General features: G+C 39.7%; 1 protein-coding gene across 1 annotated transcript in view; it reads right to left on the reverse strand.

Moving 5' to 3' along the window:
• The window catches only part of ZNF608 (zinc finger protein 608), a 79451-nt gene that overhangs the window by 8975 nt on the left and 54947 nt on the right, over nt 1-15529 (reverse strand). Inside the window, exon 3 of the mRNA XM_086479827.1 lies at nt 436-523. Within this exon, the coding sequence (XP_086335953.1) occupies nt 436-523 (88 nt within the window). The remainder of the gene's footprint in view (nt 1-435; nt 524-15529) is intronic.

Genomic DNA, 15529 nt, shown 5'->3' on the forward strand with positions numbered 1-15529 from the left:
CTGTGAACAGAATAAATACAAAACCAACAACACTTCCCATAACAGAACCTTCATACACGTTAAAGATGTCCTTCTGCCAAATGAGAAAGTTACAGTCTCAAAGGGACAGTCCGATTGAAAAGGACAAATGGTAAGAACAAGACCACCTAATTAGAACAACGAAGAGAAAAATTTTCCACACTTACAGAAATAAATTTTTAAATTAACTGTCCTCTGATTGAATCCCATGTAATTCCCCCTCCCTCTCAAAAACACAAACCAAAAAGAAACAAAACTCCCACCCCACCTTCAGCGTGGAACAGAGAATTACTCATTTCACTGGTGCATGTTTCCAATTACAACCAGTTGGGTTTTATTAATCTCTGTACAATCTCTTGACAGAGATTGGGGGTGAAAATACAGCAGAGAAAAAACAGACTCAGAATGATTGCCTACCTAGGAGGGGCCCAGTCATGCTTTGTGCAGTCCAGCAGCGTTCCCACATAAGTCTTGTTCCGCCATGTAACATTTACCACTAGGACACCTGCCAGCAGGAGAAAAACAAAGTATTATCACTGTTAGAACAATAATTGGAGTACAGGTTTTGTTTTGCTCTTTTTTCATTTTTTCTCTCCTTCCCCACAAAGTGAGAGCTTTATTCTCATTTGCTTTCAAACGCTGTGGTCTATACTATTCCACTTCTCTGGTTTCAGTGACCTCAAGTTAAAACCCACAGGAAAGACAGCAAACAACAAAGATCAAGAGTGTGCGTGCGCATGTGTATGTGTGTAAGAGAGAGTGTGTGACTGTGTGTGTAATCAAGATACAGCTGACAGAAGGAAATGGGTTTTGCCATGTCCTGCTGTAAAACAGCAACACTCACCTCTTAATTTTGCTATTATTGCACATAATTGCTTTCGCTTGGCAGCCAGCCAGCATAAACTAAGCACCAGTTACTGTGTTTAAATCAGTAGGTGACTGAGAAGACTCTGCTTTGCTTTGAACCATATGATAATGATGCTTCTATTTATTTGAAATTGTGTATATCCAAAGACACAAATACACAAACGCACATGCATTGCAAGTTTTGTTCAGCAAATATAGATGGAAACATGTATTATGTGCCTTGCTTTTTCTTTTGTTGAAAGCAAGTGACTAGACATGAAACTGCCACCATCCAGTAAAGCGAAGAGGAACTGCAATACAGATACACAGAAAGAAGGCATTCTTTTTAAAATGTACTGCAATTTAATTACTTTGCACTTATGACTTTTATTAAATGACAATCTGTCTGCCCGCCTATATCAGACTTCTAATTTTGGTTTGTTTGAATTATTCCTGTAAAAATGCGCATGGTAAGGATAGCCTACGTAACAATAAAATAAATGTGGGGGATGTCATTCCAACGTTCTCAGGTTGCCCTCAAACACTTCTTCACATAATTTATCATCTTGTTTATGGACCAGCCAGCATAATGACCCCTTTAATTCATTAAGTTCCGCAGATAAACACCAGGTAGTAGTATTGAACCAGACATCTCTTCTGATTAGAATGCACACTCAAATAAAAAATACATTTTGCCCAGTAAAGAAAGGCATGATGCAAAATGTTTCCAATTTATGAGAGGTGTGAAGACACGGGCTCATGGCTTCCAGCTTTGTGACTTGTTTTTCCTCCACACTTCCCTTCTTAGAGCTGTGGCGTTTCTCTAAGAGATATAATAATGGCATCGTGCCAGAACGCTTCCAGCCGGTCTTTTTGCTTTGTCTTACCAGCGTGATTTCTAATTTTGCACTAGAACGATCGCTCTCTGCAGCACCAAGGTAAAGTAAACACGCAACCAGCCGCTTATTTCCTCAGAGGCCTTTTAACAGCGGGGAAGCATTTGAAGTGTTGTTAGCGGAGGTACCAGGGAAGAAGGGATTTCCTTGAAAATTCTCTGTAGCAGATTAGAAAATTGTTCCCCATATAGTTTTAAGTTGCCATTACAATAAGGCTACTAGAGTTTCGTACGCTGGGGTGAACTGGTGTGACAGACGAAAGACAAACGGCTCTTCCAAACAGGGTCAGCGGCAGGCTCTAAATACTGAAAAGGACCGGGGTTAAACCGCTGCGCTGTGTTTCTATGACCTACGCAAGCTTGGCAGCCTGGAAAAGAACCAAGCACGTCTACCCTGTCTCCCTTCGAACGAGAACCAGGGCCGGAGAAGCAGCGGAGGGGGGGGCAGGGCCGAGGGGGCCGCCGGGGCCGCCCGCCTCAGCTCCGCTCCCGCCCGCCGGCGCTGAGGGCCCTTTGTCGCCGCCGGCCCCGCGGGGCGCGCCGGCCCCCACCCGCCATTGGCCCGCGCCCGCCGCCCTCTCCGGCTCCCGATTGGCCGCCCCCAGCTCTGCGGCACCCGCCGCCGACAGCCTATTGGTGGCAGAGGCCAGGCGCGGTGGGGAGGGGCGCGCAGGTAGGGAGCGGCGGCCGGGCGGGAGCTGGGCTGGCAGCGCTGCGCTCTGCCTGCCGCCTCGCCGCGGGGTCAAGGCCCGGCCCTGTCCGGGCAGCGGAGTCGTCAGTCCGCGGCCCGGCGGTCCGACACCGCGCCCACGGCACCCGCGGCCTGCAGCCCTGAAACCGCCCTCTGCCGCCTCCTGGGCCCGGAGGGCGCCGGTGGGGTGTTAGGCGGGCCAGATGCAAGCGGACGGAAGAGTCCGATCGGCGGGAAAAGGCTCCTGCGGCCGCGGGGCCGAGAGCGGTCCGGAGGGCTCCGCCGGAATCGTCCCCCGAGCGGGAGGGGAGCGCGTGGGCTCTGGGACAGCAGGGGCCGTGTCCTTTTCCTCGAGTGCTGAAACCACGGCATGTCCTGAAACCGCTGCACCTGCTCAAACGTGGGGGGCAAAAAGCGCGAAGAGAACACGTCAGCAGATCCACAGAGGAAATACTTGTCAGTGGAAATGGCGTTTCTTGCAACAAGCAACTCCAAGCTATGTTCCCAGCTCCCGCTCGCACGCTAGGGAGAGAGATTAAAGTGGTGTTTCTCTGGTAACCTTGATGCTTTCCTTCCACTTTAATAGCTTGTCAGCTATGAGTCCATAATGTTCCAAGTGAAAATCGTGTGTGTTTTCCATCACTAAATTCTATTATGTCATGCAGCCCATCTCCCTGCAACACAATTGCTCCCTCCTGTCCATTTACCAGTTTGTCCAATCTCCTCCTAAATGTATGAAGCAAGGAGGGCTTTCTGACTTCCCACAGAGTATTACAGGAGAATTAATTTTTCCCCAGCTAGTCACCTTTATCCTTTTATTAAAATGTAATTGTTAGGGTTTGTGTGGTTTTGGTTTGGTTGGTTTGTTTGTTTTTTTAATCGAGGTGTATTCCTCATTAATTCTGCATATCTTCCTCAGTATTTGTAGTCTTTTCTATCTCTATGTGCTCTTTATTTATTTATTAATTTATGTATCAGACCTACGAATAGTCTGTTACCTATTAATAGAAAAGAGGGCAAAGTAGAAGGCATGGAGTAGGTATAATAATAAAAAACCCTGAAATCAATACACGTTTCAGTAATTCTAGAAGACATTCAAATGACCTTCCAGTGTAAGAAAATCAATATTTCAAAAGCAAACACAAGTTAACTTTGTGCCTTAAAGTCAGTTACATTTAGCATCTCATTAAATTTGTTAGTTTTAGCAAAGGTCCCAGTATGTAAGTAGGAGGGAAGATTAATCTCCACACTGCGTTAGAGTAACTGTGGCAAGGAATAAATTTGCTTTCCCTAATGAAGAGTATATTACTCAGCCACAGGTTAAGATTCCACAGAACCAGTAGTGAAGATTGTTCATTTAATCTTCTAAGATTATCATAGAAATGAGTTAAGAGAACATAAGTAATGTGGGAGGTAGGACTGACCCCTAAGGAAACATGCAACTGGAAGCTTATTAGGACAAAGTACTACAAAATGAAAACAGAGATGAGAAAGCCAAGTAGTCCACACTATATACTATATGCACTGCTGAAGAGAAAGGATTATTCTTGCTGCACCCAGTCAGGCTGTACTATTACAAGCATCTTTGATCAAAAATACTTGTCCTGGCACAGAATTCAAGCTCAAAACAAGAACCTCTGCTGGGACTTCTCTGCGCTGTCTCAAAGGCAGTACACAAATAGTACTACAGCAGTCTTCAGTTCACCTATGGGTAGTGCACCTGAGTATACTGGGCATGTAGTCATAGATGCACTAACCCTTTTCTAAATTGTTCCAGCTCCTTTTTTGAGCATCTGTGTGCTAGGGCATAGCTCTCCATGTACTCCCTCCATCTTATGAAGTAAGTAACGTATCACATACAGGATCAAACCTCACTGGAGCTGTGTCAAGTCATTAAGAAGTCCCTGTAATGAGACTTCTCATTACATTAGACTATACATTAGACACACCATGTAACAATCATTTATTCAGCACTGCCTGAACAGGAGTGAAAACAGAAAGATGGTCTGAGGAATCCACAGGTTTCATACTGTGTGAATATAGACATATGTTTTCACCTTAAAAAAAAGGGCAAGAGGTTACATAATTTAAAGTAACCACTACTGAGGAATGGGAGAAAAATTCAGATGCTTGTAATGCAATGTACCTGAGGGTATTGGGACTCTTAAGATTCTAATTCAGGAAACATAGCCAAATATCTAGTCCTGTCCTCGTGAGGCTGGATCAAACAATAGTGAATATATTTAGACTACATGAAAATGTTTATTCCACCAAGTAAGGGTGTCAACTCAAGAGTTTCACCAATTACCAGAGCACAGCTCACAAGATTTGGATGTAACAGAAAAAAATTTAGCCCAAAATGAGGGTGTAAATTTCTTGATTTAGTTTGGTCTATCATTCCATTTGCAAACTACACAGCTATACACAGTGACCTACAGTGTATCTGAAATTAGCAATATCTTCCACAGTCTTCAGTGTCAAATAGCCTAAATTAAAGCAGACAAGAATAAGAAAATGAAAATTTCTGGTTACTACCCATGCCACTCTGTCATTAAGGAGTAGTCACAGTAAGTGGTGAACGTGTTACATGTTGGAATTACAAAATGGTGTCTAACACAAAATGGGGTCATGTTACCTAGAAGTTCTACAGTTCACCTACACTAGTCAGTACTTTTTCTGCTGAAATCCATTATGAGCCAAGGCAGGATCATACACAAAAGCCTTAATGTACGGCAAAGGTACACACAGGATGTTACCTAGTGCCCACCACAGTTAATTGAAGTCCCTCCTTTAACATCAAGGGGAATTTCATTCGCCTGCTAGGAGGAAGGAAAGATTCTGTATTTTGGTGGTTTCCTTCTCAGTGCATGTACCATTACGAGCTTTTTTCTTTACTTGTCACATTCATAACCACAATGTTTATGGCAAAAAATTACCCAACAACAGATAAGAAAAACTAACACATGCCTAGAAGAGCACAAAACCATTTTACATAAGCAATTCTGATAGATACAATGTAATAACCTGTACAAAATAACTGTGACAACTTGTACTTGGATTTTATTATGGAATGAAAGGTCACATGTCACAAAAGTGATTTGTAATAAAATCGTTTTCCGAAATCTACAGAAAGAAGCACTTTTTATGAGTTCTGTGGATGTGATGTATTTGTTCTCTTTCCTTCCCCCTCCTTTCCTTCTTTTCAGTGACTGCATAACAAAGACCAGAACTAAAACTGGCTATTTCTTATCTAAATTTATAGAATGAAGTATGTCATCACAAATTGGAAATGAACTACCTAAACTTGTTGTCACTATTTGAAAAAAGAGCTATGCTCTTTTAAAGTCAGCCTAACAAATGCAGATGTGCTATTTTGATGTAAAAACATCACAATCTCAAGGCATCTTCAGGACCTAGCAGGGAACCATTCATGTTGACTATCTTGACACTGTACTTCTAGCAGTCACATCAAGCTTGTAAGGATTTACTCAAATTTAACAGGATACACTCTTGCAGATGTTCCCTCATCTAAAGAACAAAAGACTGAAGGAGGTAATCTAAAACAGATACTAATCCTTTTGCTTTCTTGACTCTGTTTCCTGCAATGAACATAAGCCAAGAATTTGTGGGCTTTGTATCCAAAACTTTGAAAATGAGATCATGTGGTTAGGAATCAAATTATCACATTAATACCTTAAATGCAGGCCCCAGTTTTTGAAAATACTGGCTTTCAAAAACAAACACATTCATATTCCAATATAAGTAGACATTACACAATTAATCAGACTGGAAAGCCTGACAATGTTTACGGCATAGGCTGCTTTTGTGTTCAGATCACAGCAACTGCTACAAAATTCTGGTTTAGTTCAAGTTGATTATTTTCCCAGAAAACTCAAAAGACCAGTTATCTGAATGAGTGAATGGGTACACCTTCATATTTTGTAAAAAGAAGCTGTTCCCTTTGTTCCTAGCAGAGAATCTGAACAAAAGTATCTGCAAAATTCTGAAGAAAGCAGATCTGCATGAAATCTTTCCGAACACTTCTGTAACTGATTTGTTGAAGAATATTTAAGTGATCTTCCAAAACTAGCCATCATTTGTTTGCTTTTCATTCACCAAAAGTCACTTATGTTTAAAAAGTCACATAAGTCACGTTTAAAGCTAAGTGGAGTCCTACTTGTTTGAAATTCCCATTTGGTTAACAGTGCTGCCTAGTGCCTTTACTATTCTGAGTTATCGTTTTAAGACAACTTTGCTGATGCCAGAGGAAGATCTACCAAAGTATACTATACTTTGTAGTAATTTTTATAGGAGTACTTTTAAAAAGGTTTAATATGACAAATTCTTGTAGCAATATTCCTGTGGCATAGCAGCTCTTCAAGGTTGAGATGCAATTCTCAGTATTGAGAAGACATCATATCACTTGACGTAACATTACAGCAAAATCAATTCCTCATATCTTTATGATTAGTGAAGCCACAAATTTGTTTGCAAACCAAATTCATTTGCCTTTCATCCCAGGCTTGCAAAGCACAAATAATAGAGACATGCCTGGGATAGCCAAAACACAGCATATCTGTCATCAGTGAGTACACTGCCACCATGGATTAAATATTTTATTCTGCATCTGGCACTACGAATTTTTTAATCCCACATATACCTATTTTACATCACTGTTCTAACAGTAACTGAAGTATATGAAGTTCAAAAAGCCACAAGATGAAAGTCTATATCTTAGGGATTATCTCAAGCTTTTTCATTGCCATTGCTTTAGTAAGAGCAGTATAACTCATTTGCCTCACAACGTGCACCACATTGTCATCAGTCCCAGATCCACATATCCACCTGCAATTCATCCAGGCATTAAAAAAACACAGAACAATGTTTATACTAGACTTGCAATGCAAATGGCTTATTTGTCCCTGATTGCTTCCATCAAGAAAGTAAAATTAACAGTAAACATTCTACATATAAAGTCAAGTCTTCTACTCTGAGGTACAATTTATTTACTACTTTAATCACCCTCTCTGTCTAGCGTGGCACAGGAACTTAACAACATCTACAGCAGGTGCACATGTAACAGACATTAACATCAGCAAACCTGAGAACGTAATGACTGTCAGGTGGCCTGGAAATGCAAGACTGATGAGTTTTTTGTTTGGTGGGTTTTGGTTGTTTTTTGTTTGGTTTTTTGGTTTGTTTTTTTTTTTTTTTTTAAGAGCCCTACTACTGCACAGAATGTTTGAAAAGTCACTTTAAACACATCCTGTAATCAAACCATCTGGAACACAGATCTGCAATTAGTCATCGTGGACACTGGACTTTATCTGAACAAATCCTGTATAGCAATGAAGCTGAGAATATTGGATAGCATTAAGGAAAAGAAGCATAATGAAATACTGCTGGTGCAGTCATAAACCTTTGAGATGCTTTGCTATGGTGTTAATTTAGTGCTTTATGAAAGCAAAGTAAGCTTCAAGGTTAAAGGGCTGAGAGGCTAAACCCTGCTATTCTAGTTAACGTTACTCTGCTGTTGACTAAAGCGGGCTGGCATTACTCTAGTCATACAAAACTACAGCAGTTTCTTCAACAGCATAACAAACTTGGATCACATCCATGTGATTTCCAGTAAGTTCTGAGTGATGTCAACCTAAATTTTGTGGATACTTTATTCAGATGGCATGCCCTTTCTTTCCCCCTTCATTATGATGTCATCAGTACAATACGTTTAGAATAGCAACCTCTACCCTAGCTTGAAAAAGCTGTGTATACCTTTAATGGTATACAAAGAAAACACATATTCCCCGGACTTGCATTACATTTGCATTTAGAAAACAAGTAGCAATTCTACAGTGATGAGTACATCTTGAAGCCATGGAGTTGGGCCACCAAGGAGACAATTTTTTAATCCCACCTAATAATAACTGCAATATATTTTCTTAATCTAGAGGTTTATCCCAGAGCATATAGAAGAATAAGCACTGAAATAACTGAAGGCCTGTTTCCCCATGAGCCTATGTGCTTGGTACAAAAAAGAACATACAGCCACTTCCATCACTGTCACGTCTCCCACAGCCTTTGTTCTGAAGCCTGATGAGCTGTATTGATTTGGGAAAATCATTGAGCTTCTTGGAAAACTAGACTCTAGCTTATTCACCACCATCTATTTCTTTCTCATGAAGACAGTTGTTCAATATTAAGTTAAACGGTCAGCTAAAGCTCTGGTTTCTTTTTCTTGCCTCCCTAGTAACATTATCCTTTTCTAGCTTTAGTATAAAACAAAACAACACGTTAGGAAGACTTGTTGCTGAAGGTGAGCTGAAATGGTAGTGCCTCTGGACAAAGCTGTGACTTAAATGCTAAAGGCAGGTTGGCTCTGGAAAACAGAGCATCATCTAATAAAAGAGCTTATGTCCCTTATCAGTTATAACAACAATGCCACTTAGATTTTTCCAGTGTACGTTTTGTTTCTTCAAAAGACAGTCTGCCTAACACATAACCAATAAGCAAGACCTAAATGCAAATGGAGAGCTAAAAGAAAAACAAATGGTCCTAATCAAATACAAGGCTAAATTTTACACTCATTAAAAGAACAATAAAAGACTCGGTGAAAACTGGGTAATACCCCAGAAAGTACATCAGATTGAGTCCCAAATGGCTTGTAGGTTTATCCACAACTGTAGTTCTACTGAAATATGAGCTATTTAGAAAGGTGAAACTACGAAACCACAGTAACCCACGTAATTTTCTCCTGTCAGATTTATATCAAAGTGATTAGGTTTTGGCAGGACTAGAAAAATTTTTGGATAAATTGCTGTTACACCTCTTGAATGTGAGACCACGTTTGCAGTGTTTACAGGAAAATGTGCAATCAATGTTATTATAAACTAACCATAGGTTTCAGACCTCTGGAGTACAACTAAAGATTTTTGTACAAACCTTACCTTTTCTTTGGCCAGAGTAACCGAACCATTTCACTGTTCTACTGAAGCTTGAGCATAAACTTCAGTCTTACTTTATTTCAGCTGACACTAAAAATGCAAGTTGAAAATCATTTAACATCTGTGTGTTCTGAAGAAAACGAAATCTGTTTCAGAAATAAAGTATTTTGTTTCTAGCAGATTTTTTCTCTTTTACTTCAGTAATCATAACTGTGATTCACATAGCCTGACACTGAAAAATGTCACAGTGTCTCAATTTTAGAAGGAAATGCTGTTCTGTAATCCCCTGAATTTCCCACTCACATCTCAAGGAGTGTTATTTCAGCTTCTGTATTGCTGCCCTGCAGAACACACGGACACTCTTCTGCCTTCTACTAGAGCAAAATAAAAAGCAGCCCCACAATCCATTGCCTGCTTGTACTCTAGGACCATGTCACTTGAGATAAGCAACAGAACATAGGGCTTTTCAACTCATCTGTCACACTCGCTTCCTGCAGTTTATATTAATTACAGGATCTCTTCAGCTAGTTATTTCTCTCCCAAACTCTTTCACCCCTAAAAGCAAGTAAATAGCAAAGCAAAACAAGACTGGTGCGTTGGGAAAAGCACTGTTGTTTAAATACGAGAAGACCAAAAAGAAAACCCAAACCATTTTTTCTCACCCTGACAAGCATTCAGGAGTTCCTTTAATAATTATCGGCCTCATTTCTATTCTTCATCTCAGATACCAGACCACAGAAGTACTGTTTTCATCAGCAGACTGTTGAGAAACAGCTGCAGAAATAGGGAAGCTGATAAATTTATGTGTGTATATATCTATCAAAAAAACCCAAACCAACTCTTAAGGAGCTCATACATTTTTGTTCTTCCTAAGATGAGTATTAGGACATGCCAATAGAAGGTTGTTTCCCAGCTCTGAACACTGCTACTGTAGGAACAATTCACTTTGAGGGTGAAACCTAAGCAAATAACAGAAGACAAAATGCACCTATAAACCTTCAGGTGTCTTTGGTGATTAGTTCCCCAGGGTTATACATCATGTAAAGAGCTGCCAGGTGCAAAGAGTGGTACAATTATTTATCAAACAGTAGAACAGTTAATGAAACAAAAAGGAGTGGAAGACAGAAGACATAGAATTTGTGGAAGAGAAACAGCATGAATAAAGAAACGATTCCAAGCCCAAACCATGAAAATGCTTCCAAATCTGTAGACTGCAGATACCAGAATTGCAGTCGAGCCAGGCAGACAATTCTGCTCAACCTCAAAGAGCTGCTGCTGATCCATGTACCTCACTGGGATTGAGAAGCAGAGCCTCTTATAAATTATGATGCTTTATTTAAAGTCAAAGCATTTATTTGCTTTTGTGCCAGCTTTGGATCCTTTTCATCTCTAGCTACCAGGCCCAAGAGGGAACACATTCCTGTAGCTCTGCTGGCAGCCAGCTGTGGCCTCAGTAAATCATAAAGGCTCCTAACAAGCCATTCTTTACAAAGGCCAACTGCAGCTACTAGACATGATAACTTCTCTATTATTCCATTCACTGGAATTTAAAATAGCAATTTAAAGCAGTGGTTGAAAACACTGAAATCTACTGAACTGCATTTTACATCTCTCTCTGCATTAAGCTTCACTGACTTAATGAAGACTTCATTGTCATCAACCTGGGAAAAGTGTAAGTAAACACCTGAGACAGACACATCCAAGACAAAGGGGAGGGAAAAAACCCATTTGGGATTTATTTTGCAGAACTCCCTCAAGATTTCTTACTACAGTTAATAGGAGACAAGTATCTCTTCTTTCATTCAGTTTGTCGGACTTGCAGGGACACATCTTTTACTTTTGTGGAGGTAAACTCCATTAAAATCTTAATACAGTAATAGCCTACCATGAAACTTCACAGTAAAATACATAAAGCTAAAAGTGGTGTACAGTCAAGCATCGGATGTACATCAGAGTCCTAGGAGTACTGCAACTGTAAATGAGTTCTGTCTCTTCTACATCCTTCCCACCCATGCACTGACGGGGAATCAATTAGGCGTAGTATGGTGAAGGCCAGCATTCCACTTTTTCCTCTGTCTAGGAAAAGCAGATCAAGAACAGGAGGCTTTTCTTCCTATACAATTGCTTCAGTTTAGGATTTGGAGTAACCTTATTGCAAGGTCTTCTGTTGCTATAGTTAACAGATTAAAAACAAAACTATGCTTGAAACACCACCTTCTAGATTTGAAAACCACTAAACAAATATTATGCATTCCAAGGCTAAATGCTACCTAATTGTTACAGTTCTTAACCCACAGACTAGTTCTTTTCCTTAAAAAATAGTAGGCAGTGCTGTTCTTCCCATTATAAAATTCTTGTATTTTGATGGGAAAAAAGATGCTACATGTATTTCAGCTACACACTTAAGATACTAGTTCAGTTTTGTAAACAAGCCTAATGAACTGTGACTAATAGCATTGTCCTTGAGCAGAAGAAAGGTAAAAGGGCTTTTGTTAACACCTACTGAAGCAAAGTATTCATCTTTCTGGGACAGAATAAAATTGAGCTACTTATCAACTAACCAACTTCAGTAGGTGTCAGAGTTCTGCAAAGCAGTTCACGGTCATTTTCTTTCCTCTGTTTTAAATTTTCTCCCAAGTGGGTAAACCAGTAAAACATTTAGTTAACCAGTTGGCTTATTTCAGCTGTTTGTCACTACTGATGCAAGGCAAGGCAAGCTACCAGCAAACGGATTTCCCACTAGCGATCAGTACACTTTTGCTAGGCTTCTCTTCTTGTGCCAGCGACTGGTTGGACAATTTTCCTGTAAGTGTCCTTTGTGCAGGATGTCCCAATTTCTCCACTTATTAGTAAGAGCCTGGCTAGTTTTCCCTGACCTCCAGTGATCTATGCCACTACTACTCCTTCTCTTGGCTTTTGCATGCACTAGAGCTGATCAACCTTTGACCCTCATAGGTTTAGAAACAGAACTATTTAAACACTGAGGACAGACCAGTGTTGCCCAAAATGTAAGTAAAATCTTAGGATTCTAGGAATCCTAATATAATCAGTTAAAAATCTCTACATTTCTTTTGGCAATGAAACATCCCTCGAAGGATCATCACAGGTATGCCCTCCCTCATTAAAGTACAACCAAGATGATGACAGAAACACGTATTTCAATATTAGGAGACTGTTTTCCCATGTCACTAAAAAAAAAAATAAAAAAAAAATTAAAAAAAAAAAAAAAAGAGGCTGGACTTTCAGACATGACTTAATTCTTTCCTTGGTCAGACAAACAATATCTAGATAAAGCTTGCTTTACTCCAGCATCTACACACAAATTTCTGTATAAATTATTGACTGCACTTTGGCCTCAACTGAAATGTTGGCCCCTGAGGCTGATAAGCTCTGACCCCAGGTGGCACATCCAGCGCTCTCAGAAGAGGCAGGAACATTATTGCTTTGCACTGAGGACTGCAGCCGGAGAGCAAATCAATCAAGCTCCCTGACAGCTTTTACAGCCTCCTCGCATTAGGCCTAAGTCAAACTCCACGGCTCCTATTGTTCACATTTTTCTTTTTTTCCTGTGCTCTGATGAAGTTAGGGCAAGTCCAAGGCTTCAATGAGAAAGAAAGGCTATTATGAGCAGCTCAGAGTTTATTGACTCTGAACTGTACAACAATGGTCCAAAAGCCTTTTCCCTGAATGTAACATATTCCTAATTGCTAATAATCATCAGTAACAAAGATCAGCCCTTAGACACATACTTGTATGAAAGAAAGGTGTAACATTCAAACTGCTAGACTCATCATCTTTACATATTAAGAAAGATGTCCTAAGATCATTTTATGCACACTGAGAATGATAACCTTTCAGTCACACAGAGCTGTCATACAAATGTTAGTATGTTCCATAACATAACTTGTGTACTAGAAAATCAGGGAGCAAGCCAGATTTGATTAAGAATATTCCTTGTGGAATCGTGTTATATGTTCTTCTTTAGTCGCTCTATGGTATTTCAAGATCAATATCACAATGTGCTCAAAACGGAAAAACAGTTTCAGAACTAATCATAATGTCATTATTTTTCCCTTGCGTTCTCCTGAGTTCTGAAAAGCATTTAAGTGGGACTCCTACAAGTCTGACACAGAGTAATACTGACTTGTCTTTGAAAACATTCACCCTTGATTATTACTATGATTTTTAAACAACTGTGTATCACTTCAGTTGCATGCATAGATCTTGCAACAACCAACAGGTCATTTAGAGTCATAATGTGCTGTCACAAAATGTGCAGAAACCCTTTTTTTTTTGTGTAAGACTGTCAGCATTGCATAACATGACTAAATTTTACAAGTGGCTTTTTTTTTTTTTTTTGGTAACTCAGCTGTAGCTTTGGATGATTCTGCCATTATAACTTCAGCTTTTAGAAAAGGATAATCTCATTTTAAATTGCAGACGAGAAATTGATAGGCATAAGTGATTATTTATTTACTTTCTTAAAATGTATCTGTACTAAGACAGTGAGAGGTATTTTCAATTAAACTGTTTCATCTGCATATTTTTAGTGCACCAGCTTCACAATTCGGCTGCACTGGTAAGAGATTCAGAGAGCTTTCTGGGAAGGTACTGGCTGAAAGAACAGCAGCTTCCTTCTGCTAAATCCCCTGATAACAGCAGCTTGCCTTTTCAGCTGTCATTCAGTGCAATGTGGCTTTTCATACAAAACCAGAGGAGATCAAGTGCAGACTAAAAGCTTGTTTCAAATGAAGGATTCCCCTCCCTCTCTGGCTTTCAGCTGAGAGCATATTTACACCCTGAAGAATGAGAAGAACTCATAATTTGTAGTGCATCAAATAGCTTGTTTTCAGATTCTGATGAAGTTTCACAGTTATTTAGGTGAACACCTGAATAAACAGAGCAGTAAAAACTGGTAGTGCTGGAGCAGCATAATAAAAATTAAAAATACAGCAGGCCTTTCAATTTATTTATGTTGCTACTGTAGATCAAACAGCCACAGTATTAGTAACTCAATATTTTATCTTTATGAATATTCTTTTATCTCCTTTCTTAAAAATAGTAACAATGTCTGCAACATTAAATTTCTTGTCCCTATAGGGACATAAAACATATCTGAGAAAAACTGGCAAAGCAGCGTGAAAAGGTAAGCACTGCAGTACCCGGGACTGTAGGCTTGCAGTGTAAAAGGATTCCTGTTTACAGTGCTGCCAATTAGCTCACTTACAGGGACTGCATTCAGCTTGAGCATTTTTTTGAAGGGAAATAAATGTAATGCTATTCTTGTCAACTTACAAAGCTGAGTAGTAATGCTGCTATATTTAACCTAAATGCTGTTTTTCACGGGTGCTCTATAGGATGAATGATACATGATTTAGAAAAATGACAGTGATTTTGCTGAGCTTTCCAAAATCAACACCCATTTTAGTTGAACAAAACAAGAGGCTGCTGAAGCAATTTGTCTCTCTGATGATGTATATTCACTAAGTACAACCCATAACCCACCTACTCACAGCAGCTTCAGACAGCCAGCCTCACCCACAGATCCTTGCAATGTAATGAACAGTCATATCCAACAAATCTTTTACCAATAGCCTGACAATAGTTATTCTTTTAGACTTCAGGCCCAAAAAAGAATTGTCATTGCTTAAATAAATTTTACAGATGTAATAGATAAAGTCAATGAAGAAAACAGGTCTTTTATAAAACAAAATCGACAGAGCAGAAAGCTGTTCCTCTAGACTGCGCGCAGGCGCGCTGGGCTTGGGTGTACTGAAGGGAAATAGACAATGAAGGTTAGGAAGCATGAAATGACAGTCTTCTTCGCTTTTCAGGGAACGTAAATTTTATTCACAGAACGTAAATCTCAAAGTCATGGTTTTCAATCTGCATGCGTGATCACAGGAAATTGATTTCAAGGAGATTTGGAAGTATTTAACTCATTGCTCAGAGACGCAAATCCCATCTTGTACAATCATTATTGTAAAAATAGAGGAAAAAAATGGGTAACGTTTCAAGGGCTCTGCCTATACACTTTTATTTTTCAGATAGTCACAGCTCATTAAGCTTCAATTTCAAATACAGACCTGTCTGTATTGAAGCACCCATATAAAGCTGTGTATGTTCCACAGGGCTTAG

The sequence above is a fragment of the Leptosomus discolor genome, chromosome Z, assembly GCF_034619465.1.
Source record: "Leptosomus discolor isolate bLepDis1 chromosome Z, bLepDis1.hap2, whole genome shotgun sequence".
Taxonomy (NCBI): domain Eukaryota; kingdom Metazoa; phylum Chordata; class Aves; order Leptosomiformes; family Leptosomidae; genus Leptosomus; species Leptosomus discolor.